Source organism: Pseudorca crassidens, chromosome 8, assembly GCF_039906515.1.
Source record: "Pseudorca crassidens isolate mPseCra1 chromosome 8, mPseCra1.hap1, whole genome shotgun sequence".
Taxonomy (NCBI): Eukaryota; Metazoa; Chordata; class Mammalia; order Artiodactyla; family Delphinidae; genus Pseudorca; species Pseudorca crassidens.
In genome coordinates this window covers 17,747,526-17,771,082 of record NC_090303.1, presented here as the reverse complement: position 1 = coordinate 17,771,082, position 23,557 = coordinate 17,747,526, and the positions used below count along the sequence as shown (strand labels likewise).

Sequence of the window (23,557 nt, the reverse complement as noted above, 5' to 3'; positions counted from 1 at the left end):
AAAACAAAAAAAAGAAAAAAAAAGAAATAAAACTAATTTTTGTATATTGACCATATATCCTGAAATCTTGCTAAACTCCTGTATTAGTTCTACAAACTTTTTTTTGTGAACTCAAAACAAGATACTACTACACACCTATTAGAATGGCTAAAATTAAGATGACTGACTATAACGAGTGTTGACAAGGATGCAGAAAAAGTGCAGTTTTCATACACTTCAGGTAGAACACCAGGGCAATTTCTTTCAAAGTTAAACATACATCTACTATATGATCTGGCCATTCTGTATCTACATATTTATCAAAGAGAAATGAAAGCATATGTCCATAAAAATACCTGTATATGAATGTTCATAACAGCTTGATTTGTAATAGCCAAAAACTAGGAACAACTCAAATATCGATCAACAGGTGAATGAATAAACCAACTGTGGGATATCCATATAATGGAAAACTACTCAGCAATGAAACGGAATGAGCTATTGATACACACAACATAGATGAATCTCAAAATAATTAAGGTGACTGAAAGAAGCCAAACAAAAACACAAACTGTATGATTCCATTTATATAAAGTTCATTAAAATGCCAACCAATCTATAGTAATAGAAAGCAGATCCATAAATGCCTGAGGAGGGATTACCAAGGGGCATAAGGAAACTTTTGGGGGGCGATAGTTATGTATCTTAATATTGGTGATGGTTTCATGTCAAAACTTGCCAAACTGTACATTTTCAATATGTTGCAGTTTACTGTATATCGCTTAGACCTCAATTTTAAAAAAAAGAAAAGGTACCAGCATAATCATCACTAGGCACCAGAATATACTTTTTAAATTGATATATAACTTTAAAGTGATATATAATTCACAAAGCATAAAATTCAACCTTTTAAAGCATACAATTCAGAGGCTTTTTTGTATATTGACAAGGTTGTGCAACAATCACCACTATTTAACTGCAGAACATTTTCACCACTCTAAAGAGTGGTATCCATTAGCAGTCACTGACATTCCCCTCCAAGTCCCTCAGAATATAATTAACTTTCAGATGACAATGTATTTCATCTGGTCACTACATTTCAAGCCTCAAGACCTTTCAAGTTTGAGAGATTGGTTTTCAGTTAATCTCAGGGGCCTGCTACTCTTCATCATTTTATTCTTTCTAATGAGAGCCAGAACCATACAGATATAGACACTGATAATTTCAGAGATGCTCCAATCACAGAAACAGCATTTAGTGTACATGTGTAACTGTAATAATGATTACCAAATTATTACTTTTATTAAAACATTAATTCCAAATGTAGAAACTTTATCTCCCTCTTGGCTTCTCCTTATTATCAATGCCAGGACTGGCCAAGACTGAACCACAGTGGTGAATGATAAAGACATGATGCCTTTGAAATTTTTGAATAGCACATAATCTGCAAAGCTTTAAAAATTTAAATTAACACAATCCATTTTGAGATAACTCCATAATTTACTATACTTTCTCAACAACTTGTCATCGTTTAACATTTATAAAACTTTGGGTAAAGCCAAAGCCTCACTGGAAGGATAATGAGTTTATACTCTGCACTGTACCAACACAGAACATTATGATTAATAATTGTGCCTTTTTAAGAAACGAAACTGAGTTATTTGTAGTGAGGTGGATGGACCTAGAGTCTGTCATACAGAGTGAAGTAAGTCAGAAAGAGAAAAACAAACACCATATGCTAACACATATACATGGAATCTAAAAACCAAAAAAAGTTCTGAAGAACCTAGGGGCAGGACAGGAATAAAGACGCAGATGTAGAGAATGGACGTGAGGACACGGGGAGGGGGAAGGGTAAGCTGGGACGAAGTGAGAGAGTAGCACTGACATATATATCCACTACCAAATGTAAAATAGATAGCTAGTGGGAAGCATCTGCATGGCACAGGGAGATCAGCTGGGTGCTGTGCGACCACCTAGAGGGGTGGCATAAGGAGGGTGGAAGGGAGACGCAAGAGGGAGGGGATATGGGGATATATGTATACCTATAGTTGATTCACTTTGTTATACAGCAGAAACTAATACAACACTGTAAAGCAATTATACTCCAATAAGGATGTCAAAATAAATAATAAAATGTGCCTTTTTTAAAAAAAGAAGATATCACCATTTGCATTACAGCATCTGTTATTTCTAGGAGAGATGATAATCATAATCAAAATCTAGTAACTTTTTACTATGGAAGAGTATCAGTGATGACAAGTATACATAATAAATCTTGGAATAATTTGTGTTTGTTTTTAATGATTCTATTATTCGAGAGTATTTTTTGGAGCACAGAAATTAAATATGATAAAGCAAAAAATAACAGCTGATACTAAGATTTTTATACTTCTATATTTAGCACATATTGTGAAAAAACAGTGAAGCATTACTCACTGCTTTAAGATTAACTTTTTATATAATATATTCCGAGCACACTAAATCACAAGTTCAATATATTCCCATGATGTGCCTAAGCAATGTATTTGAGCATTATAAATTGAAATGTTGTTGAAGCATGCTTTGTGAAGGATGTTACATTTCCTTAGTCAAAACAGGGAATAAGCATTACAGTATGACTATGTAATTGAAATATAGGAAAATTCAAAAAGAACATGTAATGCACATCTTTGATATTCTTTTGGCATAACTACTTTCAAAGCACGTTACTAAGCATTAGGAGACTCTTGATATTTAAGATGGATATAATCAAAGACCTTCTGAACCTAAAAAGGTACAAATTCCACTAAACACATCCACTTCAGAAAAATTACTGGGTACCCAATGAAAAGAAAACCGCAAAGCCTCATTAAAATGCAGGTGTTAGGTAGTTCTTTAAGCACTTGGTAGGTATTCAAAATTTTGCCTGAAAAATTATGAACTGCTTCATCATAGACCTTGCAACCTGTCAGTACTCAAAGCTGTCACTGCTGACACCCTTGAAGGTCAAGAGGCTGCTCTAAATGTTTAAGAAAAGAATGATGAATGAAGAAATGAATTCAACAGATCTTCTAGGCACCATGCCAACATGAGACTTGTCACCTAAAAATCAGCATTTCTCCTGGACATTTCTCCTAGGGAAATGAAAACTTAGGTTCACATAAGACCTGTATACAAATGTTAAAGTAGCTCAATTTATAATCACCAAAAACTTGAAACAACCGAATTTCCTTCAACCAGTGAATCAAAAAACAAAAGGACTTACCAAGTTCACTGAGACTCTGAGCAGCTTTTGTTATCTCTCTACTTCCCCCCTGCAGTTGTCCCTGGAGTCTCTTACTGAGATACAAGATGCGAATGATTCTCCGAAGCAAATCACAGGCAACCTGTGCAATGTTAAATAAGTAAAGTCAATCCATGAAGTTTTATTACTATGTGAATCTGTCTCTTCTTTCCAGATGCTAAAAATTCACTCATGTATTTTTTGTTTTCCATCAGTCAGAAATCTAAATAATCACCAGTCTTAAAAAGCAGCATTTTACAATAAGCTCCAATTTATCTCAAAGAGAATTTGGGATTGAGGTGCTATGAAACCTAAGCACTTTTCTCCTCAGTCGTAGACCAGTTTTCTTCTCTAGGCCAGTGGCTCTCAGTCTTGACTTCATATTAAATTCAAATATGTAGGGGGACTTCCCTGGTGGTCCAGTGGTAAAGAATACGTCTTTCAATGCAGGGGACGCCAGTTGGATCCCTCATCGGGGAACTAAGATCCCATATGCCACGGGGAAACTAAGCCCATGTGCCACAACTAGAGAGAGAAAACCCGCACACCACAACTACAGAGAGAAGCCCGAGCACCACAACTAGAGAGAAGCCTGCGCGATGAAACTAAAGCCCCCGCATACCACAACTAAGACCCGATGAGGCCAAAAAAATAAAGAAAAAAAAAAATTTCAAGTGTGTAAGTTCAAAACGTTCCAATGCCCAAGCAAGACAGAGCCCTGACCAATTAAAGCTGAAACAGTATTTCTTTTAATATCCTCATGCAGTCCCTGTGTGTGGCCAAGGTTGACAACCACTGTGCTACGGCTGCTTAGCTTCCTACTACTGTTTCCTATTGTTTCCAGTCCTAGTTTCTCTTTCCTAAGTCCGTAGGGGAACAGACTTAAAAGGTCCAGTTTCACTAGATCTTAAAGAATAAGCATGCCCTTACTGATATTTCCTAATGTTTTTATTAATAACAAATTGTAAAAGATAAAGTTATTAAAACAAACCAAAAAAACCCTATCATTTATATGTCACCTCTATTCCCTTTTTTGTTACCAGATCCAATAGTGGGTCTTAACCTATCCAAAAGAGTAAGACATGAAATAAAGATTTGTGTATTTCAAGACGCTTTATTACAGAGGCAATCCAGGGCAATTGCCTGGGGAGAATGAAAAGGGAGACTGATGGAGTAATGCATATATAATGACCTTCAGCTTCAGTGGTGATAATAAAGAAAAGAGAGACAGTCTATGCTGCTTCATCACCACCATCTTTGAATGGCCCTGAAGCTGGATGAGAAGCAAGAACATCTCCCACGTAAGGAGGAAAATCCTAACTGGTAGCAATAAGAATTAAAAGCCCGGGCTTCCCTGGTGGCGCAGTAGTTGAGAGTCCGCCTGCCGATGCAGGGGATGCAGGTTCGTGCCCCGGTCCAGGAGGATCCCGCATGCTGCAGAGCGGCTGGGCCCGTGAGCCATGGCTGCTGGGCCTGCGCGTCTGGAGCCTATGCTCCGCAACGGGAGGCCACAGCGGTGAGAGGCCCGCATACCGCAAAAAAAAAAAAAAAAAAAAAAAGCTATTTAAAAGCCCTAGGAAGACAGGGTCCCTGAGGCTTCAACTATAAACATTTTTTCTGAATGAAGTACACATACACCTCAGAGCCAAACACAGCCACACTCATGCACACACAACATACACAAACATATAATCAAATACACACTTACAAACATATGTATATCAAAGGCAGCCAAGTATTAAACATGTTTACTTTTTACTGACTGCTTTTCTGAGTAACTGTAGTCTGAAGTACTTAAAATAATAAAAGAATGTCAAATAAGAATTTCTCCCTGTAAACTGGAAGATTTAGGCATCTTAATCTTTAATTAAATTTTATTTATTTTCTGAATAGGTAATAGAAGCATGAGATTCAAAATTCAAAAGATTAGAAGATAAAAAGTCATCCTCATATTTTTATGTCTCAACTGTGCACTCACCAAAAACAACCACTGTTATCAGTTTCTTGCTTGTCAGAATTATATTTTTAGATGTACCATTTGGAATGTAGAATCCCAAGCAATCATTCCTCTTGGATTCTAAATACATCACGAGGAGAAATAACAGATCTAATCACCAAGAACTGTCCTTCCAGAATTCCCAGTACCTACCCAATAAAGGATATGTTCTCAAACATGAAAGCTTTGAGCTTATTTCTAATGCTTTTCTGTTTAACCATACTTTATCTGTCACCAAGTCTTACTGATTATTCTTCTGTTGCATAACACAATGGCTATTCTACCTCTATTCCTATAAGCATCACCCTAATTCAAATCTTTATCACCTTCACCTTAACACTGTGGTCTCCCGGCTAGCTTTCCAGTCTCTTACTGAAATCCATCTTGCCAGATTTACCTTCTTAGAAACGGTTTTCAGCACTCCACCCCCTTTTTAATAAACCTCAGGGGCTCTCTAGTAACAGATCATGTTAAATCATCTTAGAATAGCATTTAATAAAATCCTCAGTCGGGCTTCCCTGGTGGCACAGTGGATAAGAATCTGCCTGCCAATGCAGCAGACACAGGTTCAATCTCTGGTCTGGGAAGATCCCACATGCTGTGGAGCAACTGAGCCCATGCACCACAACTACTGAGCCTGCGTGCCATAACTACTGAAGTCCGCACGCTTAGAGCCCACGCACTGCAACGATGAGAAGCCCCACTCGCCGCAACTAAGACCCAATGCAGCCAAAACAAAATAAATAAATTTATACATATAAAAAAAAATCCTCAGTCAACACGTCTTAGATAATCTTTAAGGCAGCAACTCTCACCATTTCCTAATATAGTTGCTTTCACTCCAATCAATTTCCTTTTCTTCCTTATTTTTCATTTCAGACTTTTATTATCAAATATATTATTCAGCACTAAAAAGAAATGATCTATCAAGCCATGAAAAGACACAGAGGAATCTTAAATGCAGTTTACTAAGGGAAAGAGGCAATCTGAAAAGGCTACATACTATGTGATTCCAACTACATCACATTCTGGAAAAGACACAACTATGGAGACAGTAAACAGATCAGCGGTTGCCAGGAGTTGGGGGGATGAAGAGTCAGAGTACAGAGGATGTTTAGGGCACTGGAAATACTCCATATGATACTATAATGATGGATATATATCATTATACATTTTTCAAAACCCACAGAATGTACACCAAGAATGAACTATGGAATTTGATAATGATGTGTCAATGTAAGTTCATCCATTGTAACAAATGTGCCACTCTGGTGGCAGATGCTGATTAAGGGGGAGGCTATGCATGTGTGGGGCAAGGAATATATGAAATCTATATCTTTGTCTCAATTCTGCAGTGAATCTAAACTGCTCTAAAAAATTAAGTCTTTAAAAATATAGATTTAGATATTACAAATACAGAAAACTACATACAGAAATTATAGCAAGGGCTTCCCTGGTGGCACAGTGGTTAAGAATCCGCCTGCCAATGCAAAGGACCCGGGTTAGAGCCCTGGTCCGGGAAGATCCCACATGCCTTGGAGCAACTAAGCCCGTGCGCCACAACTACTGAGCCTGTGCTCTAGAGCCCGTGCTCCACAACAAGAGAAGCCACCACAAGGAGAAGCCCACGCACCACAATGAAGAGTAGGCCCTGCTCGCCGCAACTAGGGAAGCCCACATGCAGCAACGAAAAAGCAACGCGCTCAAAAATAAATAAATAAATAAATGTAAAAAAAAAAAGAAATTATAGCTAAATGAACTTGGAACTACCATGCAGATCAGGAAACAAAACCAGGTCTGCCACTACAGAAGCCATCCATGTACCCACTACCAATCACAACACCCTCCAGCCATCCTCCCTACTCCCCCAGCCTAACCAAGAGAAACACCATTCTGGTTTTTGTGGTAATCACTTCCTTACTTTCATTTATGGCTTTATATATACCTAAATGCTGTAGCTTAATTTTGCCCTTTTTATTTTTATTTTTTTAACTTTATTTTTTGCCTTCCTTGGGTCTTCATTGCTGCGTGCAGGCTTTCTCTAGCTGTAGCAAGCAGGGGTTACTCTTCGTTGCAGTGCACAGGCTTCTCATTGTGGTGGCTTCTCTTGCTGCAGAGCGTGGGCTCTACACGCACAGGCTTCAGTAGCTGCAGCACATGGGCTTCAGTAGTGGTGGCATGTGGGCTCAGTAGCTGTGGCACACGGGCTCAGTAGTTGTGGCTAGTGGGCTCTACAGCGCAGGCTTAGTAGTTGTGGTACACAGGCTTAGTTGCTCTGTGGCATGTGGGATCTTCCCAGACCAGGGATTGAACCTGTGTCCCCTGCATTGGCAGGCAGATTCTTAACCACTGCACCACCAGGAAAGTCCTAATTTTGCCCTTTTTAAACCTAAATGGGTTCCTTTAGCATCTCTTTTTTTTCCTTTGCAATCTGTTGAATATACGGGATCATCTATCTTACACAGTTTCCCACAGACTGGTTTTAGTTGATTGCCTTCCCCTAGTTTAACAAGTCCCTCTGTCTTCTACATTCCTTATACCTTAGTAGATGGATGTAGGCAGCTTCATCAGATACAGGTTTAATATTCTGGGCAAATTTATTCATTAGGTAGTAGTGTATTTATAACATATGTATGATTCTCTGTGTTGTTAGCAGCCACTGATAATGTCAAAATCTATTACAGGTGCTTCCCTGGTGGCGCAGTGGTTAAGAATCCGTCTGCCAATGCAGAGGATACGGGTTCGAGCCCTGGTCCAGGAAGATCCCACATGCCACGGAGCAACTAAGCCTGTGTGCCACAACTACTGAGCCTGCGCTCTAGAGCCTGCGCACCACAACTACTGAAGCCCGTGCACCACAACTACTAAAGCTCGCGTGCCTAGAGCCTGTGCTCTGCAATGAGAGAGGCCACTGCAACAAGAAGCCCGCGCACTGCAACAAAGAGTAGCCCCTACTCGCTGCAACTAGAGAAAGCTCACGGGCTGCAACGAAGACCCAACACAGCCAAAAATAATAAATAAATAAAATAAATAAATTTGTTAAAAAAAAAAGTGGCTTTCCCAGAGCAGAAACAAAAGCTGCTATGCCCCCTAAACGCTAGCCCCCAAGCTAGCCCAGCATCACTTCCACCAGCAGGGGTTCTCTGGTTTTGCTATCTTAGTTGCTCTATATGTTTTCGCAGTGTTTAGGAACAATGGCAACTTATGCTGGTGTTGTTATCTTTCTTCTTCCTTCCTTCCTAATATATTCACTTGTTTGGTGGATAATTATACAGCCAGTAAACTAAATCATCATCCCATAGAACAATGTAGATAAAATTATTTGATATCGTAACGACTGAAAACTAAAAAGGACCCTACAAAAGTATACAATGAAAACCACATACATGTAAAACACAAACATAAAAAAAGAGAAAAGGTTTTATGAACCATTTCTTCCTTCCTCTTTCCAACATTCTCTCAAACTTTCTTACTTATATAGTTTCAGTTAAAAAACTAAATTAAAAACTTCAAATTGAAGAGGGCAGACAGCAGAAGCAAGAAAAACTACAATCCTGCAGCCTGTGGAACAATAACCACATTCAAAGAAAGACAGACAAGATGAAAAGGCAGAGGGCTATGTACCAGATGAAGGAACAAGATAAAACCCCAGAAAAACACCTAATGAAGTGGAGATAGGCAACCTTCCAGAGAAAGAATTCAGAATAATGATAGTGAAGATGATCCAGGACCTCGGGAAAAGAATGGAGGCAAGGTCGAGAAGATGCAAGAAATGTTTAACAAAGACCTAGAAGAATTAAAGAACAAACAGAGATGAACAATACAATAACTGAAATGAAAAATACACTAAAAGGAATCAATAGCAGAATAACTGAGGCAGAAGAACAGATAAGTGACCTGTAAGATAGAATGGTGGAATTAACTGCTGCAGAACAGAATAAAGAAAAAAGAATGAAAAGAAATGAAGACAGCCTTAGAGATCTCTGGGACAACATTAAATGCAACAACATTCGCATTATAGGGGACCCAGAAGGAGAAGAGAGAGAGAAAAGACCCGAGAAAATATTTGGAGAGATTATAGTCAAAAACTTCCCAAACATGGGAAAGGAAATAGCCACCCAAGTCCAGGAAACACAGAGAGTCCCATACAGGAGAAACACGCCAAGACACATAGTAATCAAATTGGCAAAAATTAAAGACAAAGAAAAATTATTGAAAGCAGCAAGAGAAAAACAACAAATAACATACAAGGGAACTCCCATAAGGTTAACAGCTGATTTCTCAGCAGAAACTCTACAAGCCAGAAGGGAGTGGCATGATATACTTAAAGTGATGAAAGGGAAGAACCTCCAACCAAGATTACTCTACCCAGCAAGGATCTCATTCAGATATGATGGAGAAATCAAAAGCTTTACAGACGAGCAAAAGCTAAGAGAATTCAGCACCACCAAACCAGCTCTACAAAAAATGCTAAAGGAACTTTTCTAAGTGGGAAACACAAGAGAAGAAAAGGATCTACAAAAACAAACCCCAAACAATTAAGAAAATGGTAATAGGAACATACATATCGATAATTACCTTAAACATGAATGGATTAAATGCTCCAACCAAAAGACACAGGCTTGTTGAATGGATACAAAAACAAGACCCATATATATGCTATCTACAAGAGACCCACTTCAGACCTAGGGACACGTACAGACTGAAAGTGAGGGGAGGGTAAAAGATATTCCTTGCAAATGGAAATCAAAAGAAAGCTGGAATAGCAGTACTCTATGAGATAAAACAGACTTTAAAATAAAGAATGTCACAAGAGACAAGGAAGGACACTACATAATGACCAACGGATCAATCCAAGAAGAAGATATAACAATTATAAATATATATGCACCCAACATACTAGTACCTCAATACATAAGGCAACTGCTAACAGCTATAAAAGAGGAAATCGACAGTAACACAGTAATAGTAGGGGACCTTAACACCTCACTTACACCAATGGACAGATCATGCAGACAGAAAATTAATAAGGAAACACAAGCTTTAAATGACACAATAGAACAGATAGATTTAATTGATATTTATAGGACATTCCAAACAAAACAGCAGATTACACTTTCTGCTCAAGTGTGCATGGAACATTCTCTAGGATAGATCACATCATGGGTCACAAATCAAGCCTCAGTAAATTTAAGAAAACTGAAATCATATCAAGCATCTTTTCTAACCACAATGCTATGAGATTAGAAATCAATTACAGGGGAAAAAATGTAAAAAACACAAACACATGAGGCTAAAAAATACGTTACTAAATAACCAAGAGGTCACTGAAGAAATCAAAGAGAAAATGAAAAAATACCTAGAGATAAATGACAATTAAAACACAATGATCCAAAACCTATGGGATGCAGCAAAAGCAGTTCTAAGAGGGAAGTTTACAGCTATACAAGCCGACCTCAAGGAACAACAAAAATCTCAAATAAACAATCTAACCCTACACCTAAAGGAACTAGAGAAAGAAGAACAAACAAAACCCAAAGCGAGCTGAAGGAAAGAAATCATAAAGATCAGAGCAGGAATAAATGAAATAGAAACAAAGAAAACAATAGCAAAGATCAATAAAACTAAAACCTGGTTCTTTGAGAAGATAAACAAAATTGATAAACCGTTAGCCAGACTCATCAAGAAAAAGAGGGAGAGGACTCAAATCAATAAAATTAGAAATGAAAAAGGAGAAGTTACAACAGACACCACAAAAATACAAAGCATCCTAAGAGACTACTACAAGCAACTCTATGCCAATAAAATGGACAACCTGGAAGAAATGGACAAACCCTTAGGAAGGTATAACCTTCCAAGACTGAACCAGGAAGAAATAGAAAATATGAACAGACCAATCACAAGTAAGGAAAATGAAACTGTGATTAAAAATCTTCCAGCAAACAAAAGTCCAGGACCAGATGGCTTCACAGGTGAATTCTATCAAACATTTAGAGAAGAGCTAACACCCATCCTTCTCAAACTCTTCCAAAAAATTGCAGAGGAAGGAACACTCCCAAACTCATTCTATGAGGCCACCATCACCCTCATACCAAAACCAGACAAAGATACTACAAAAAAAGAAAATTACACACCAATATCACTGATGAATATAGATGCAAAAATCCTCAACAAAATATTAGCAAATAGAATCCAACAACACATTAAAAGAATCATACACCATGATCAAGTGGATTTATCCCAGGGATGCAAGGATTCTTCAATATAGGCAAATCAATCAATGTGATACACCATACTAACAAACTGAAGAAGAAAAACCATATGATCATCTCAATAGATGCAGAAAAAGCTTTTGACAAAATTCAACACTCATTTATGATAAACACTCTCCAGAAAGTGGGCATAGAGGGAACCTACCTCAACATAATAAAGGCCATATACGACAAACCCACAGCAAACATCATTCTCAATGGTGAAAAACTAAAAGCATTTCTTCTAAGATCAGGAACAAGACAAGGATGTCCACTCTCACCACTAGTATTCAACACAGTTTTGGAAGTCCGAGCCATGGCAATCAGAGAAGAAAAAGAAATAAAAGGAATCCAAATCCGAAAAGAAGAAGTAAAACTGTCACTGTTTGCAGATGACATGATACTATACATGGAGAATCCTAAAGATGCCACCAGAAAATTACTGGAGCTAATCAATGAATCTGGTGAAGTTGCAGGATACAAAATTAATGCACAGAAATCTCGTGCATTCCTATACACTAATGCTGATAAGTCTGAAAGAGAAATTAAGGAAACACTCCCATTTACCACTGCAACAAAAAGAATAAAATACCTAGGAATAAACCTACAGAGGGAGACAAGAGACCTGTGTGCAGAAAACTATAAGACACTGATGAAATAAGTTAAAGATGATACCAACAGATGGAGAGATATACCATGTTCTTGGATTGGAAGAATCAATATTGTGAAAATCACTATACTATCCAAAGCAATCTACAGATTCAATGCAATCCCTATCAACCTATCAATGGCATTTTTTTACAGGACTAGAGCAAAAAAAAACCTTAAAATTTGTATGGAGACACAAAAGACCCCGAATAGCCAAAGCAGTCTTGAGGGAAAAAAGTAGAGCTGGAGGAATCAGACCCCCTGACTTCAGACTACACTACAAAGCTACAGTCATCAAGACAATATGGTATTGGCACAAAAACAGAAATATAGATCAATGGAACAAGATAGAAAGCCCAGAGATAAACCCACGCACCTATGGTCAACTAGTCTATGACAAAGGAGGCAAGGATATACAATGGAGAAAAGACAGTCTCTTCAATACGTGGTGCTGGGAAAACTGGACAGCTACATATAAAAGAATGAAATTAGAACATTCCCTAACACCATACACAAAAATAAACTCAAAACGGATTAAAGACCTAAATGTAAGGCCAGACACTATAAAACTTTTAGAGGAAAACATAGGAAGAACCCTCTTTGACATAAATCACAGCAAGATCTTTTTTGATCCACCTCCTAGAGTAATGGAAATAAAAACAAAAATAAACAAATGGGACCTAATGAAACTTAAAAGCTTTTGCCCAGCAAAGGAAACCATAAACAAGACCAAAAGACAACGCTCAGAATGGGAGAAAATATTTGCTAATGAATCAACAAAGGATTAATCTCCAAAATATATAAACATCTCATGCAGCTCAATATTAAAAAAACAAACAACCCAATCCAAAAATGGGCAGAAGAGTTAAATAGACATTTCTGCAACGAAGACATACAGATGGCCAAGAAGCACATGAAAAGCTGCTCAACATCAACTAATTATCAGAGAAATGCAAATCAAAACTACAATGAGGTATCACCTCACACCAGTCAGAATCGGCATCACCAGAAAATCTGCAAACAACAAATGCTGGAGAGGGTGTGGAAAAAAGGGAACCCTCTTGCACTGTTGGTGGGAATGTAAATTGACACAGCCACTATGGAGAACAGTATGGAGGTTCCTTTAAAAACTAAAAACAGGCCTTCTCTAGTGGCACAGTGGTTGAGAGTCCGCCTGCCGATGCAGGGGACACGGGTTCGTGCCCCGGTCCGGGAAGATCCCACATGCCGCGGAGCGGCTGGGCCCGTGAGCCATGGCCACTGAGCTTACGCGTCCGGAGCCTGTGCTCCGCAACGGGAGAGGCCACAACAGTGAGAGGCCCACGTACTGCAAAAAAAAAAAAAAAAAAAAAAAAACTAAAAACAGAACTACCATACGACCCAGCAATCCCACTACTGGGCATATACCCAGAGAAAACCATAATTCAAAAAGACACATGCACCCCAATGTTCACTGCAGCACTATTTACAATAGTCAGGTCATGGAAGCAACCTAAATGCCCATCAACAGATGAATGGATAAAGAAGACATGGTACATATATACAATGGGATATTACTCAGCCATAAAAAGGAACGAAATTCGGTCATTTGTTGAGACGTGGATGGATCGAGACACTGTCATACAGAGTGAAGTAAGTCAGAAAGATAAAAACAAAACAAATATCATATATTAACGCATATACGTGGAACCTAGAAAATGGTACAGATGAACTGGTTTGCAGGGCATAAGTTGAGACACAGATGTAGAGAACAAACGTATGGACACCAAGGGGGAAACATGGCAGGGGGTGGGGTGGTGGTGTGATGTATTGGAAGATTGGGATTGGCATGTATACACCGATGTGTATAAAATGGATAACTAATAAGGACCTGCTGCTGTACAATAAATAAAATAAAATTCAAAAAAAAACACTTCAAATTGAAAAGTTAATACGTGTGTGACTTAAAAAATTAAAAAGTGAAATGACAAAAAATGCAAAAAATTAAAGATAAAAAACTTATATGTACATATGTGAATTATACCTCAATAAAGCTGTTATATTTTTGAAAACATGATTAGAAGTGTTAAAAACTCATAAGATTTGAAAGTTTAAAAACTCATTTTCTTATATAATGTTGAAGTTAAAAAAATTTAAATATTCTATGTAAGGGATAATAAGCTCTTAAAAATTTCTTTCTGAAAAACTCTGAGGCAGTTCATAAGCAAACAATGTTACTAAAAAGAGCTAAGATAGAGATGATTCTTGGGGTGATAATTAAATTCAACTCCTGTATTCATGTATATAGATGAAGTCAGAAGCTTCTGCTCAAAGAAAGAAAAGGCTTTCTGCACAGAGAGTGAAATGGGGATAAAAAGCAAAAGAAATTAAATGTAGAAGTACTTTCTTCTAATTGAGGGTACAATCATAGGGATTTTACGTTCAAGGCAAAAACAACTTCATAGTTATTTCTTTCTTGCTTTCTTATACAACATGCATTTAAATGAAGATCTCAAAGAATAAAAAGATTAAACAGAAACATTAAAGTTTCCCCAAAGTTTAAAATGGAAATGTCTAGTCAAAGTGAACAGAATAAAAATGGTTAAAACATAAATAAACTTCCAAAGAGCCCTTAGACTTCAAAGCAGTTTGAATGGCAACAAATTTCTAAGATGAACTTCCTTCCTAAAGGTAAGACTGCATGTGAGTCAATTCAGGAAAAAATTAAATACTGGAAATAAAGATATCAAACTGTACCTCGACATTTTTCTTTTTCTTTTCTCTCCCTTCCTTTATAATAATTTGACCAAAGTTATTCAACCTAGTTGCACCTATACAGTAGTGTAATATTTTTTACAATAAGAGTATAGAAAATTAGGGCTAATATTAGGGCTAAAATTAATAATATTTAACAATAATAATAAATATTTATTATTATCCAGTCCAAACTTTCACTGTAAAAAGATACTAAACCACCATGACCGCGACAATAAAAATGGTAATTATGTAAAGTGAAATATGTGTTACTAACCTCACTGTGGTAATCATTTCACAGTATATACATGTACCAAATTATCACATTATACATCTTAAATGTACACGTAATATGTCAATTATATCTCAAAGCCGGAAAAAAAGATAACTAAAGTTTGTTCATGACCATGCAGCTAGAGGGATGAAGAGTGAAGTCAGGTCTCATTAACTCCTAGTCCAGTGCTTTCATCTGTGCTTCATCAACCTAGATTTGATTTTAATTTTTCTACCTACAAGCAAGTTTCTGAAAAACAGAAACTGTATCTTCTACTTTTTTACGAATCAAAAGCACAGAATACTAAATTTAAAGAAAGAAATTGTTTTATCTTAACACTGCTGCATAATGGCTATATGAACTTCAGCAAGCAACTCTTAGAACCTCAGTTTACTCACGCATAAACGTGATGAGATATGTAACTTCTAAACATAATTATTGAATTAGAATTCTTGAAATTTTCCATACATTTTAAAGTCCCAAATACACATGAAAAAAAATTTTATCTTGACTACATACCTAGCTAGGTGGTAAAAATAAATAAGATTCTTAAAACTTACTGTCAAAAGATTGTAGTAAACAAAGGCGAAAAAAAGAAGTGCATGATTCTGACATGTTTAAGATATGGAGTTGAACGCAAAGAAATGAACTTAAATTAAATGTTTAATTTAACAAATTAAATTTTAATTTATTGCTTAAAATTAAGCAATAATCTATAATCAAAACATCGTGTGAAGCACATGAATACTAATACTCCTGAACAGTTCTGTAACAGTCCTATGTCTTCATATACAAAAATATTTTAAAGTTTATTAAACTAAAAGTTAATTTCCATGTATGTCCAAAAGACCAAAATGTTTATAAAATTTCATTTTATTAGAGAGAAGTCTGTAAAGAAGATATAAGCAGCATAATCACTTTTCTTAGTTAATACCATCCTTACATATTAGTGTATTCTTTCGTAAGAAAAACAATGCCAGGGGCTTCCCTGGTGATGCAGTGGTTGAGAATCTGCCTGCCAATGAAGGGGACACGGGTTCGAGCCCTGGTCCGGGAAGATCCCACATGCCGCAGAGCAACTGGGCCCATGAGCCACAACTACTGAGCCTGCGCGTCTGGAGCTTGTGCTCTGCAACGAGAGGCCGCGACAGTGAGAGGCCTGCACACCGCGATGAAGAGTGGCCCCTGCTTGCCACAACTTGAGAAAGCCCTCGCACAGAAACGAAGACCCAACACAGCCAAAAATAAATTAATTAATTTAAAAAATAATAATAATAAAAATAAATAAAAGTCAAAATACTGGGGGCGACGAGGGGAAGATGGCGGAAGAGTAAGACACGGAGATCACCTTCCTCCCCACAGATACACCAGAAATACATCTACACGTTGAACAACTCCTACAGAACACCTACTAAACGCTGGCATAAGACCTCAGACATCCCAAAAAGCAAGAAAGTCCCCACGTACCTGGGTAGGGCAAAAGAAAAAAGAATAAACAAAGAGCAAAGGATAGGGACGGTACCTGCACCAGTGGGAGGGAGCTGTTAAGGAGGAAAGGTTTCCACACACTAGGAAGCCCCTTCGCGGGCAGAGACTGTGGGTGGCAGATGGGGAAAGCTTTGGAGCCGCGGAGGAGAGCACAGCAACAGGGGTGCGGAGTGCAAAGCGGAGAGATTCCTGCACAGAGGATCGGTGCTTGTCTGCTCACCCGCCGGGGCAGGCGGGGCTGGGAGCTGAGGCTCGGGCTTCAGTCGGAGCGCCAGGAGAGGACTGGGGTTGGCGGCGTGAACACAGCCTGCAGGGGACTAGTGCACCACGGCTAGCGGGGAGGGTGTCCGGGAAAAGTCTGGACGTGCCAAAGAGGCAAGAAACTTTTTCTTCCCTCTTTGTTTCCTGGTGCGCGAGGAGAGGGGATTAAGAGCGCTGCTTAAAGGAGCTCCAGAAACGGGCGCAAGCCGGGGCTAAAAGCACAGACCCTGGAGACGGGCATGAGACGCTAAGGCTGCTGCTGCCGCCACCAAGAAGCCTGTGTGCAAGCACAGGTCACTATCCACACCCATCTTCCGGGGAGCCTGTGCAGCCCACCACTGCCAGGGTCCCGGGATCCAGGGACAACTTCCCCGGGAGAACGCACGGTGCGCCTCAGGCTGGTGCAACGTCACGCCGGCCTCTGCCATCGCAGGCTCGCCCCACACTCCGTACCCCTCCCTCCCCCTGTCCTGAGTGAGCCAGAGTGCCCTAAGCAGCTGCTTCTTTAACCCCGTCCTATCTGAGCGAAGAACAAAGGCCCTCTAGCGACCTACATGCAGAGGTGGGGCCAAATCCAAAGCTGAGCCCCTGGAGCTGTGAGAACAAAGAAGAGAAAGGGAAATCTCTCCCAGCTGCCTCAGAAGCAGCGGATTAAAGCTCCACAAACGTGCTTCCCTGGTGGCGCAGTGGTTGAGAGTCCACCTGCCGATGCAGGGGACACGGGTTCATGCCCCAGTCCGGGAAGATCTCACATGCCGCGGAGCAGTTAGGCCCGTGAGCTGTGGCCGCTGAGCCTGCGCATCCGGAGCCTGTGCTCCGCAATGGGAGAGGCCACAACAGTGAGAGGCCCATGTACCGCAAAAAAAAAAAAAAAAAATTCCACAATCAACTTAATGTACCCTGCATCTGTGAAATACATGAATAGACAACGAACTATCCCAAATTGAGGAGGTAGACTTTGAGAGCAAGATTTATGATTTTCCCCTTTTCCTTTTAGTGAGTGTGTATGTATGTATGCTTCTGTGTGAGACTCTGTCTGTATAGCTTTGCTTCCGCCATTTGTCCTAGGGTTCTACCTGTCCGTTTTCTTTTTTTTCTTTAAAAAAAACTTTTTTTCTTAATTATTTTTTATTTTAATAACTTTATTTTACTTATCTTACTTTATTTTACGTTCTTTCGTTCCTTCCTTCCCTCCTTTCTTCCTTCCTCCCTCCCTCCCTGCTTGCTTCCTTCCTGAATTCCTTCCTTCCTTCCTTCCTTCCTTTCTTCTTTCTTTCTTTCAACGTTTTCTCCCTTTTATTCTGAGCCGTGTGGATGAAAGGCTCTTGATGCTGCAGCCAGGAGTCAGTGCTGTGCCTCTGAGGTGGGAGAGCCAACTTCAGGACACTGGTACACAAGAGACCTCCCAGCTCCACATAATATCAAACAGTGAAAATCTCCCAGAGATCTCCACCTCAATACCAGCAACCAGCTTCACTCAACGACCAGCAAGCTACAGTGCTGGACATCCTATGCCAAACAACTAGCAACACAGGAACACAAACCCACACATTAGCAGAGAGGCTGCCTAAAATCATAATAAGTCCACAGACACCTCAAAAGACACAACCAGACGTGGACCTGCCCACCAGAAAGACAAGATCCAGCCTCATCCACCAGAACACAGGCACTAGTCCCCTCCACCAGGAAGCCTACACAACCCACTGAACCAACTTTAGCCACTGGGGACAGACACCAAAAACAACGGGAACTACGAACTTGCAGCCAGCAAAAAGGAGACCCCAAACACAGTAAGATAAGCAAAATGAGAAGACAGAAAAACACACCGCAGATGAAGGAGCAAGATAAAAACCCACCAGACCTAACAAATGAAGAGGAAACAGGCAGTCTACCTGAAAAAGAATTCAGAATAATGATAGTAAAGATGATCCAAAATCCTGGAAATAGACAAAATGCAAGAAACATTTAACAAGGACCTAGAAGAACTAGAGATGAAACAAGCAACGATGAACAACACAATAAATGAAATTAAAAATACTCTAGATGGGATCAATAGCAGAATAACTGAGGCAGAAGAATGGATAAGTGACCTGGAAGATAAAATAGTGCAAATAACTACTGCAGAGCAGAATAAAGAAAAAAGAATGAAAAGAACTGAGGACAGTCTCAGAGACCTCTGGGACAACATTAAATGCACCAACATTTTAATTATAGGGGTTCCAGAAGAAGAAGAGAAAAAGAAAGGGACTGAGAAAATAATTGAAGAGATTATAGTTGAAAAGATCCCTAATATGAGAAAGGAAATAGTTAATCAAGTCCAGGAAGCACAGAGTCCCATACAGGAAAAATCCAAGGAGAAATACGCCAAGACACATATTAATCAAACTGTCAAAAATTAAATACAAAGAAAACATATTAAAAGCAGCAAGGGAACAACAACAAATAACACACAAGGGAATCCCCATAAGGTTAACAGCTGATCTTTCAGCAGAAACTCTGAAAGCCAGAAGGGACAAGCAGGACATATTTAAAGTGATGAAGGAGAAAAACCTGCAACCAAGATTACTCTACCCAGCAAGGATCTCATTCAGATTTGATGGAGAAATTAAAACCTTTACAGACAAGCAAAAGCTGAGAGTGTTCAGCACCACCAAACCAGCTTTACAACAAATGCTAAAGGAACTTCTCTAGACAAGAAACACAAGAGAAGGAAAACACCTACAATAACGGACCCAAAACAATTAAGAAAATGGGAATAGGAACATACATATTGATAATTACCTTAAATGTAAATGGACTAAATGCTCCCACCAAAAGACGCAGATTGGCTGAATGGATACAAAAACAAGACCCATATATATGCTGTCTACAAGAGACCCACTTCAGACCTAGGGACACATACAGACTGAAAGTAAAGGGATGGAAAAAGATATTCCATGCAAATGGAAACCAAAAGAAAGCTGGAGTGGCAATTCTCATATCAGACAAAATAGATTTTTAACTAAAGACTATTAGAAGAGACAAAGAAGGACACTACATAATGATCAAGGGATCGATCCAAGAAGAAGATATAACAATTGTAAATATTTATGCACCCAACATAGGAGCACCTCAATACATAAGGCAAATACTAACAGCCATAAAAGGGGAAATCGACAGAAACACATTCATAGTAGGGGACTTTAACACCCCACTTTCACCAATGAACAGATCATACAAAATGAAAATAAATAAGGAAACACACGCTTTAAATGATACATTAAACAAGATGGACTTCATTGATATTTACAGGACATTCGATCCAAAAACAACAGAATACACATTCTTCTCAAGTGCTCATGGAACATTCTCCAGGATAGATCATATCTTGGGTCACAAACCAAGCCTTGGTAAATTTAAGAATACTGAAATTGTATCAAGTATCTTTTCCAACCACAACACTATGAGACTAGATATCAATTACAGGAAAAGATCTGTAAAAAATACAAACACATGGAGGCTAAACAATACACTACTTAATAACGAAGTGATCACTGAAGAAATCAAAGAGGAAATTAAAAAGTACCTAGAAACAAATGACAATGGAGACATGACAACCCAAAACCTATGGGATGCAGCAAAAGCAGTTCTAAGAGGGAAGTTTAGAGCAATACAACCCTACCTTAAGAAACAGGAAACATCTCGAATAAACAACCTACACTTGCACCTAAAGCAATTAGAGAAAGAAGAACAAAAAACCCCCAAAGTTAGCAGAAGGAAAGAAATCATAAAAATCAGATCAGAAATAAATGAAAAAGAAATGAAGGAAACGATAGCAAAGATCAATAAAACTAAAAGCTGGTTCTTTGAGAAGATAAACAAAATTGATAAACCACTAGCCAGACTCATCAAGAAAAAAAGGGAGAAGACTCAAATCAATAGAATTAGAAATGAAAAAGAAGTAACAACTGACATTGCAGAAATACAAAAGATCATGAGAGATTACTACAAGCAACTCTATGCCAATAAAATGGACAACCTGGAAGAAATGGACAAATTCTTAGAAATGCACAACCTGCCAAGACTGAATCAGGAAGAAATAGAAAATATGAACAGACCAATCACAAGCACTGAAATTGAAACTGTAATTAAAAATCTTCCAACAAACAAAAGCCCAGGACCAGATGGCTTCACAGGCGAATTCTATCAAACATTTAGAGAAGGGCTAACACCTATCCTTCTCAAACTCTTCCAAAATATAGCAGAGGGAAGAACACTCCCAAACTCATTCTACGAGGCCACCATCACCTTGATACCAAAACCAGACAAGGATGTCACAAAGAAAGAAAACTACAGGCCAGTATCACTGATGAACATAGATGCAAAAATCCTCAACAAAATACTAGCAAACAGAATCCAACAGCACATTAAAAGGATCATACACCATGATCAAGTGGGGTTTAATCCAGGAATGCAAGGATTCTTCAGTACACGCAAATCAATCAGTGTGATAAACCATATTAACAAACTGAAGGAGAAAAACCAAATGATCATCTCAATAGATGCAGAGAAAGCTTTCAACAAAATTCAACACCCATTTATGATAAAAACCCTGCAGAAAGTAGGCACAGAGGGAACTTTTCTCAACATAATAAAGGCCATATATGACAAACCCACAGCAAACATCATTCTCAATGGTGAAAAACTGAAAGCATTTCCGCTAAGATCAGGAACAAGACAAGGTTGTCCACTCGCACCACTCTTACACAACATAGTTTTGGAAGTTTTAGCCACAGCAATCAGAGAAGAAAAGGAAATAAAGGGAATCCAAATCCGAAAAGAAAAAGTAAAGCTGTCACTGTTTGCAGATGACATAATACTATATATAAAGAATCCTAAAGATGCTACTAGAAAACTACTAGAGCTAATCAATGAATTTGGTAAAGTTGCAGGATACAAACAATGCACAGAAATCTCTGGCATTCCTATACACTAATGATGAAAAATCTGAAAGTGAAATCAAGAAAACACTCCCATTTACCACTGCAACAAAAAGAATAAAATACCCAGGAATAAACCTACCTAAGGAGACCAAGGACCTGTATGCAGAAAATTATAAGACACTGATGAAAGAAATTAAAGATGATACAAATAGATGGAGAGATATACCATGTTCTTGGATTGGAAGAATCAACATTGTGAAAATGACTCTACTACCCAAAGCAATCTACAGATTCAATGCAATCCCTATCAAACTACCAATGGCATTTTTCACAGAACTAGAACAAAAAATTTCACAATTTGTATGGAAACACAAAAGACCCCGAATAGCCAAAGCAATCTTGAGAACGAAAAACGGAGCTGGAGGAATCAGGCTCCCTGACTTCAGACTATACTACAAAGCTACAGTAATCAAGACAGTATGGTATTGGCACAAAAACAGAAATACAGATCAATGGAACAGGATAGAAAACCCAGAGATAAACCCACGCACATATGGTCACCTTATCTTTGATAAAGGAGGCAGGAGTGTACAGTGGAGAAAGGACAGCCTCTTCAATAAGTGGTGTTGGGAAAACTGGACAGGTACATGTAAAATTATGAGATTAGATCACTCCCTAACACCATACACAAAAATAAGCTCAAAATGGATTAAAGACCTAAATGTAAGGCCAGAAACTATCTAACTCTTAGAGGAAAGCATAGGCAGAACACTCTGACATAAATCACAGCAAGATCCTTTTTGACCCACCTCCTAGAGAAATGGAAATAAAAATAAACAAATGGGACCTAATGAAATGTAAAAGTTTTTGCACAGCAAAGGAAACCATAAACAAGATCAATAGACAACCCTCAGAATGGGAGAAAATATTTGCAAATGAAGCAACTGACAAAGGATTAATCTCCAAAATTTATAAGCAGCTCATGCAGCTCAATAACAAAAAAAACAACCCAATCCAAAAATGGGCAGAAGACCTAAATAGACATTTCTCCAAAGAAGATATACAGACTGCCAACAAACACACGAAAGAATCCTCAACATCATTAATCATTAGAGAAATGCAAATCAAAACTACAATGGGATATCATCTCATACCAGTCAGAATGGCCATCATCAAAAAATCTAGAAACAATAAATGCTGGAGAGGGTGTGGAGAAAAGGGAACACTCTTGCACTGCTGGTGGGAATGTGAATTGGTACAGCCACTATGGAGAAGAGTATGGAGGTTCCTTAAAAAACTACAAATAGAACTACCATATGACCCAGCAATCCCACTACTGGGCATATATCCTGAGAAAACCATAATTCAAAAAGAGTCATGTACCAAAATGTTCATTGCAGCTCTATTTACAATAGCCAGGACATGGAAACAACCTAAGTGTCCATCATCGGATGAATGGATAAAGAAGATATGGCACATATATACAATGGAATATTACTCAGCCATAAAAAGAAAGGAAATTGAGCTATTTGTAATGAGGTGGATGGACCTAGAGTCTGTCATACAGAGTGAAGTAAGTCAGAAAGAGAAAGACAAATACCATATGCTAACACATATATACAGAATTTAAGAAAAAAAAATGTCATGAAGAACCTAGGGGTAACACAGGAATAAAGACACAGACCTACTAGAGAATGGACTTGAGGATATGGGGAGGGGGTAGGGTAAGCTGTGACAAAG

The 23,557-nt window shown here is 38.5% G+C and overlaps 1 protein-coding gene across 1 annotated transcript in view; it reads right to left on the bottom strand.

Annotated features, from left to right (window-relative positions):
- COG5 (component of oligomeric golgi complex 5) overlaps positions 1-23,557 on the bottom strand; it is a 283,180-nt gene that overhangs the window by 236,565 nt on the left and 23,058 nt on the right. The window contains exon 6 of the mRNA XM_067745932.1: positions 3,227-3,347. Coding sequence (XP_067602033.1) covers positions 3,227-3,347 — 121 coding nt within the window. The remainder of the gene's footprint in view (positions 1-3,226; positions 3,348-23,557) is intronic.